We start from the raw sequence: 6,842 nt of genomic DNA, 5'->3' as shown, positions 1-6,842 counted from the left end.
CGTGGTCGTAGGACGTGTTGGAGGCGGTGGTACGCGTGCAGCGGCGTGCACTACCCATCACCGACGATACTTATCGTATCACATATAGTCACGAGAACCGCGAACAGAGTAAGCTCGTCACCGTCGTGCACAGAATAGGTGCGAGTCCTCCCCACTTGAATCGACCGTCAGCACTACAGGATGCAGTCAGTCACCATCACGAAGCTGGCGAGCATAGAGAATCAACGTAACCTTCCATTCAGAGTTTGGATGCATTGGGCCTCATGTGTCATGTCCTTCAGGCTGTATTGACCGTGCGGCGTACATCCCTCAGGCCTCAGGCTTAGAGTCTATATCAACTTGAAGCCTGTCAGTGAGTACACTCAGCATTTTCAGTCCTCCATCTTCTTTACCTCTCTGTCCGTCTCGTGCAAGCTTCTTGCGCAAGGACGACCTTCGGGGGAAAGCCGCCACGCCAGTGTGGGGGGGAGGGCTAGGGCTTCTGCAAAACGGTATCATGTCCGGCCGTTTCGGTAACCTGTCCGCACGTTTGCTCCTCCACGCCGAATTATCGATACACTGTCCGCCGTTTGAAGGATCTCCTCCACCACTCATCCGTTCCTCTTCAAAATTTGGAAGTTGCGTATTATGAAGCCTCTCATCTCAGGAAAAATATTAGCTTCCTTGTATCTCTTCTCCTTCATTATGTTCTGCGTGCACGAAATGCGAGCGCTAACCAGGCCATCCGACGCGCGCTATGCTTCCCACCCTCTCGGCTAGCCTCGGCTCTCTCCCGACCTTGCCGATGCACGTAGCGCCGCTGTGCGCGCTATGCGGGCACTTGAAGTTAGCAGGAACATGGAGAATGTTCAACGCCATGGGTCGCCAGCTGATTATTTTTCGCTGTATCTAGGGGTTTCTGGGAACTGTCTCAGAAATTCTGAAGGGAATCCATGCAGTGGATCTTTAGATTCTTCAAACTGTGGACAGTTGAGCGATAACAGACAGACCGAAGCGCCATATAGCGCTGGCAGAATCCTCCCCGCCACAGGACATTGACGCTGTAGTGGACTGACAAAGGTGCCGTACAGACAGGACCGATGAGCCACTTACGGCGGACCAATTTGCGATCACCAGGACAGTTGTCTGATCCCCGTGGACATCATACCCTCTTGCAGGGCTTCTACAAGTTTTAGCGCTTAGAATAGCTGCGGGCGCTCCGCTTCGCCGCTGGGAGGGCGCTGGCGAGGCCCGCAGCTCGCGCCCATTCGTACCACCGGTACCACCATCATCATGATAGCACCCTCTGAGTTCTAACTCCTCGAAGATGTGGGTGAGTAATACGTCGACGATGTCCTGCGAGTTGGTAGGATACGAGTTAGTGCCGAATGGGGCTAGGTAAGGCAACAACATCGTTATCCTCGGATTTCCGATATATGAACTGAGTCTGACACGCCCACAGGAATCGCATTCATGTGAATCCGATGTTTCCGTCAGCGCCGTCGGACCTCATCCTCTCCGCCAGATCTGGAGGGTGCTCGAGCAAACGTCACGACTCACGAGCCTGACGACACTCTCGATGACCTGATCCTACCGCAGCTACTCGCTACGCGTCTTTGTGGTCTCAGTCAAGAGCACCGCTGCATCATGGATTGGTCCGTCCGAAAAGTTTGCCGAACTATGTGCTCGCCCGCCATCGCCGTCTCTACTACGTAAGATGCCTCGGCGGACTTGGTACGGACATGATTATCATCGCCTTGGAAGTCGCGCCCACGAACGCATTCAGGAGTACTGACTCGATCTTCTAAACCAGGTAGATTGCCCAGATCCCATCTTCCATTCCAGCCTATGTAGAAGAAGCCTCCAAAACTGCGCACTGAACGGAGGACCGTACCTGTGAGTTTGAACACCGGAGCGTCTCGCTGCTGGCCCAGAAGCATTGCACAGCTGTAGGGCACTTACCGCAAGAACCTTATCCTCATATTCATCTGTGATCCCGGCAGCATGGATATCCCTTTCTGAGCCGTCGGTTGCAGCGCTTCTTCCTGGCTGCATGACATCTGTCCAATGGTCCCGTTTCCCCGCATTCGACTCCCTTGCCTTTTCTGAGAGCGCTCTGAATTCCTGCAGCCCAGTCTGACTGCGAATAATGACACTCGTCGGTATACCGAGGTTTTGAGGCGGAGGCCTTCACTCGATCGGCGGCATATTTAGGCACACAGTCTTTCGAGGTTGTTCTCCCGCTCCTGCCTCTACACCCCTCAACCCTCTTCCTCAATGGCTTCAAGGAAAGTGAAAGCATCGGACAGGTACAACGTGCAGCGTGGTGTGCAACCTTTCCAAGAGATGGTCGGTCACCGCCTTTGTGTTCTGGCTCACGTCATTGACCGTCCCCAACAGATGGCGGATAGCGCGTCGACGTGGTTGCAGGAAGCGCAGAACGCTCCGGCACAACATGCTGAAGGTTCCCACCCCCACCCTTCCACAACCACAGGAGCCGTTATGCCCGTGGGCTCATCTCTTGTGCACGAACGCGCAACCTACACGTTCCACAACTACAACGCGGCACCCGATGGGTCTGGTCCAATGAGCGCGGCGTATAGCACGTCATCAGTACCGATGCCGGGAGCTGTCTCCGCACAATATGGGAATTCTTTGTATCCCGGCACCCACGGCGGGCGTTCTCAGTACAATGCCACATTCCCACCGCTTCCACCACCTCCGTCGGCCGCTTTTCTACCCAGCGATCCCTCAGCGATCCCTCCGCTCTGGCCTCCTGCATCCAGCCCCGCGCCGCCGACTTCTGCCTTGCCATCCCCCACCACTTCCAGACGCTCTCAGTCGGCAGTACCGCATCCGGCAGCTGCCCAATCTAGCCGGGAACCATCGTGGTCTGCTAGGTTCGCCGACGACGGCCAGGCATATGAACACGGCTTGGAGAGACTCGCAAACGGTACATCGTCGGTGCGTATAGTCGAAGTCGTACCCGGAGTCTACTATGTCGTCGATACGGGCTCCCTCCCCGTAGACGCCGTCACCTACCCCGGAGCACCTGGTCCTGGGTTCTTCATTCCGGACCCGAGAGCTCAACAGCAAGGGCCGCTGATTGGAGATCTGGGTCCATGGGTCCCTCCAGGTGCTCATGGCTATCCATCCTTATACGCCCATTCGGCACACGACCCCTCCCCCGCAAGCGCAATACCACCGTGGGATCGTCCCGGGAGCTTTGATATGACACCTATATCTGGAGCGCAAGGCATTCACGGCCCAAACCTGCAGGTGCGTCCTCTCGGTCATCTCTATGCACCAACTGTTGCGGAGTCCTGAACCCGGATTGCAGCAGCATCCCGTTGCCGCCGGATCAGGGCAAGGATACCCCCCGGGCGTTTCACCATTCGCCCAGACACCTCCCGTCCAAGTTCAGGTCCCCCCAGCTCAGGGTCCAGATCCGCGAATCACTCGGACTCAGCGCAAGCGCGGTGCACCCAGATCTGTCGCTGAGGATGTGGGCGCGGGGCCTTCGTGGAAGACCGTCAAGAAGCAGGCAAGCGCTGGTCCTAGCGCGAAGGGGGGGTCTGGTGGTCAAGCCTATAATCGCCCATGGGCGGGCGGAGGACCCGATTTTCCAGGTTGTGGGGTATTCGACCTTAATGAGCTGTCTCCTCTGTGACCCGCCTGATGTCTTCCTTGAAGTGAACGGACCTGCGTACTCCCCCTCAATGTGACTCTATCTTCATTTCGGCCGTCCCACTCGATTCTGAGACTCTTCTCGCACGATAGCACTCCTGTATTGTTGGCACTACATCAATCTGATTGTATCACAGTTAATGATTAAGATAGTCGTGACGCACATAGGATACATAGTGATAGTTAAATGAGCCCTATCATCCACACAAATGACGCCGACAGCATTACAGCCGCAGACGGAAAGTGACAGGCAAATCCGGTCGCGCCGCAGTAAAGTAGTCTTTGAACTCTTTCTCATACGTCGCGGGATCCCAGCCGTCCTGCAGCTCCAACATAAAGTTCTTCATCAACTTGACTATCACCATGCGCATCTCCAGCATCGCTAAGCCCTTCCCGGGACAGTTCATAGGGCCTATAGAGAACGGTGTAAAAGCGGCCTCGTTGTGGACAAACTCCGGACGATCCGCCTTTCTGAGGCTAGATGCAGAGGACGGAAGGCGCGCCTCCTCGTAGTGTCTCTGGCCGGACGCGATGAGCCAGCGTTCAGGCCAGAAGTCGTCGGGGAACGTGAAGTTGCGGGGGTCTCGGTGGAGAGCCAAGGTGGGCAGGTACACCACGGTGCCTGGCGGGATCACACTTGAGTCGAGGGTATGGATGAGCATTCGGCTTCTGCGAACTCTTTGGTGGACGTACACAGAACCAATCACGACCGGCGCAGCGTTGCGAGGTACTTGACGCTGGGTACCCGAGGGAACAGGCGGAAAGAGGCGGAGAGCTTCGTTTCTGTAAATTTCTTAAGTAAGTACAGACACCTAAACGGAGGCATGCTCCACTCACATCACTGCGTTCAAATACGGCATCTCATGATGGTGCTTGGTCTCCGAGTCGGGCTCACCGGGAGGGTACAAGGTATCGATCTCCTCTTGCAGTGTTGCATAGGTCTCCGGGTGGGTCAGAAGGAGATAGAACACGCTCGTCATGGTAAGGGAAGCGGTGTCAGAACCCGCAACAACTGCCAGGACTCCATCGTCCGCGAGCTCTCGGAGAGAGGGAGGATCCTTGTCAGGAAGGTCTTCATTGCTCTTCAGCGTCGAATAAGTGACCGTTGAGCGATATCCAACCCCGGTGCTTACCAGGTAGTAATACAGATCTCGGGTCTTCGAGCCCCTTTCGAGCCGCGCTGTGGTCTGCTGCATCGCGAGTAGAGGCTTGATTGAGCCGGGTATCTTGAATAGGTACGTGCCCAGCCAGGGTAGGGTATGCAGGATGGTTGCAAAGCTGAAGACGCTATAAGTATAGGGAGATAAGAGTGACTATCTATTGCATACACCATGCCTTCCTCGATGATGGACCAGATATTGTTCTTATCACCTTCCCTGAGTAGCTCGGATCCTCCCCCGAATCTGCGAATGTATCGTTAGCTCCCTAATGAAAGATTGATGATAATTCTCTTACGCCATGTCCGACATGAAGTCGTATCTATTCGAAGATCACATCAGTAGGGCTCTGCAGCTCGTTGGAGGGCGCGCCACCCACGCGAAGTACTTGAGCCACAGCCCGAGGTCAATAGTCCCGGACTGCTCTTTGAGCCTGCGGACAAGGAGCTGTAGTCTGTCGAAAATGAGAGGCTCATACTCCTTGAGAGCGTTCTGGTTGAGCCCGCGGTTCCAAGGGCGTCGACGCTGTAGATGGTACGGTATATCCTGAATGCCTGCCAGTGATACATGTTCGGGGGTCACTGATGCACCGACGTGGTCTTCCAGCATATATCGTCAGCTATACAGACCGCAAACACAAGCACATGGATGGATGCACCAACTCACTTGGGCCTTTTGGAAGACCTGTGGGACCCAACAGGGGTCCCACCAGCGATGCGTCGATGATGCACAACTCATTAGGTCCTGCGGAGGCATCAGCATTCGCATCGACTTACCCTTGCCAAAGACACCCACCACTTCGGACGATATTCCCGTACTTCTTATGCATTTCTACAAATGCCTGTGCCCGATGCCCCGTCGCCGCGAGGATCGCTGGCCCAATCATGGACACTTTGCGCCAGACAGGACCGGGGTATCGCGCAAGTGGATGGAGCGGAGAGAGTCGGTAGGCGACGACCGACGCCGCAAGCGCACCTATGTACGAGACCAGAGCGTTGACGAGTGCAGCTGAAAGTGGCAGCGTACAGGACGACTGCGAGGAGACGTGCACTGCAACGAGTGCAGGTGGTACAAGGAAGAGGAAAGCGTGGATAGAGACACTATAGATCTCATATCGACGGAATAGCTGGTGCGCAACCTGTCCGGGACATGATCAGCAAACCGAAAGTAAGAGCCGGCAAGAAGAACGCACAATGGCAAGGGGCACGGTCAGTGGTGATACGTCACGTAGAGACATCGATGTCGTGCATGCGAACTTGACGAACTCGCCCACCCTTGCGCTTTAAGAATCAATCGTCAGAGCTCGTCACAGCCAAGGAGAACGGAGCTTACGATAGACGGCATCCCTATGCGATTTGCAATAACTGACACCGGCGAGAGCCTTTCAACACAGGACATAGTGATTTCCGAACTTGACTGGTACGTAGAAGGTGCGGAGGGTGGAGATGAGGACACTGCCGCTAGGCTGAGTGGGTGAGACCTGTGCCGATACCACGTTTCCCGCTCCTCGGGATTACGCGATCCCGTGCTGATTCAAGATGGGCACGAAGCTGCACAAAGGCTCCCTCTTAAGCACCCGAGATGCTAAAACGAGGTCAAGAGCCTTCAGTTCTGTATTACTTTCCGTACAACTTTAAGACCATAGAACACAACAAAGATGCTTACCGGGATCATGGCACCTTGCACCCATCCACGCGCCGATGGAGTATGGAAAGAAAGAAAGGCATGTGCATATTTGCATATCTATCTACCATTACACAACAGAAATACAAACCGGCGAGGGGGACGCGACGCGGGCGTACGAGATGAGATGTTCGACCGCCACCCCGACGCTCGGCCGTGCCCAATCCTGACCAACGACAATTAACCCCGCCCTGAGCCTGAGATATCCGAGGGTGCGAGGCATGGTATACCGTAGAGACAAACGAGACGACGACACAAACGATAGGACAGAACGGGGGTAACGAGAGGCAGGGGGTGTCTGGGGTAACAGGGATAGAGGCTGCAAGCAGGAAACGG

At 55.3% G+C, this 6,842-nt stretch overlaps 3 protein-coding genes across 3 annotated transcripts; 2 read left to right on the top strand and 1 right to left on the bottom strand.

The window, feature by feature from the left end:
- The first annotated feature begins 2,088 nt into the window (after positions 1-2,088).
- L226DRAFT_110240 (uncharacterized protein) lies at positions 2,089-3,183 on the top strand. Its single transcript, XM_067672124.1, has 3 exons — positions 2,089-2,328; positions 2,380-2,943; positions 3,008-3,183. The coding sequence occupies exons 1-3, from the start codon at positions 2,257-2,259 to the stop codon at positions 3,083-3,085; spliced, it is 714 nt and encodes a 237-aa protein (XP_067533986.1). The 5' UTR covers positions 2,089-2,256; the 3' UTR covers positions 3,086-3,183.
- Positions 3,184-3,261: 78 nt separating this feature from the next.
- On the top strand, positions 3,262-3,871 carry L226DRAFT_536526 (uncharacterized protein). The gene has a single exon (XM_067681139.1). The coding sequence runs from the start codon at positions 3,281-3,283 to the stop codon at positions 3,647-3,649; it is 369 nt and encodes a 122-aa protein (XP_067533985.1). The 5' UTR covers positions 3,262-3,280; the 3' UTR covers positions 3,650-3,871.
- L226DRAFT_510889 (high nitrogen upregulated cytochrome P450 monooxygenase 2) lies at positions 3,822-6,408 on the bottom strand. The gene is made up of 11 exons (XM_067678277.1): positions 6,156-6,408; positions 6,016-6,103; positions 5,619-5,961; positions 5,490-5,567; positions 5,203-5,422; positions 5,122-5,145; positions 4,995-5,069; positions 4,800-4,944; positions 4,504-4,748; positions 4,360-4,449; positions 3,822-4,302 (listed from the first exon to the last, which is right to left on the bottom strand). Exons 2-11 carry the CDS (start codon positions 6,058-6,060, stop codon positions 3,891-3,893), a joined length of 1,677 nt encoding a protein of 558 aa, XP_067533984.1. The 5' UTR covers positions 6,061-6,103; positions 6,156-6,408; the 3' UTR covers positions 3,822-3,890.
- Between the last annotated feature and the right edge of the window lie 434 nt (positions 6,409-6,842).

Source organism: Lentinus tigrinus, assembly GCF_003813185.1.
Source record: "Lentinus tigrinus ALCF2SS1-7 unplaced genomic scaffold L226scaffold_18, whole genome shotgun sequence".
NCBI lineage: Eukaryota > Fungi > Basidiomycota > Agaricomycetes > Polyporales > Polyporaceae > Lentinus > Lentinus tigrinus.
Note: the sequence above shows the minus strand (reverse complement) of the source record. Positions and strands in the feature narration are given on the sequence as shown.

What these genes read in the sequence shown, in the direction of transcription:
- L226DRAFT_110240 (XM_067672124.1), top strand. Translation starts at nt 2,257, where the DNA reads ATGGCTTCAAGGAAAGTGAAAGCATCGGACAGGTACAACGTGCAGCGT. An exon ending in TGCAACCTTTCCAAGAGATG is followed by an intron (nt 2,329 to 2,379) that starts GTCGGTCACCGC and finishes CGTCCCCAACAG; the next exon opens with ATGGCGGATAGCGCGTCGAC. An exon ending in TCGCAAACGGTACATCGTCG is followed by an intron (nt 2,944 to 3,007) that starts GTGCGTATAGTC and finishes CCCTCCCCGTAG; the next exon opens with ACGCCGTCACCTACCCCGGA.
- L226DRAFT_536526 (XM_067681139.1), top strand. Translation starts at nt 3,281, where the DNA reads ATGCACCAACTGTTGCGGAGTCCTGAACCCGGATTGCAGCAGCATCCC.
- L226DRAFT_510889 (XM_067678277.1), bottom strand. Translation starts at nt 6,060, where the DNA reads ATGTCTCTACGTGACGTATCACCACTGACCGTGCCCCTTGCCATT. An exon ending in CGGGAATATCGTCCGAAGTG is followed by an intron (nt 5,568 to 5,618) that starts GTGGGTGTCTTT and finishes ATGCCTCCGCAG; the next exon opens with GACCTAATGAGTTGTGCATC. An exon ending in CTGTGGCTCAAGTACTTCGC is followed by an intron (nt 5,146 to 5,202) that starts GTGGGTGGCGCG and finishes ATCTTCGAATAG; the next exon opens with ATACGACTTCATGTCGGACA.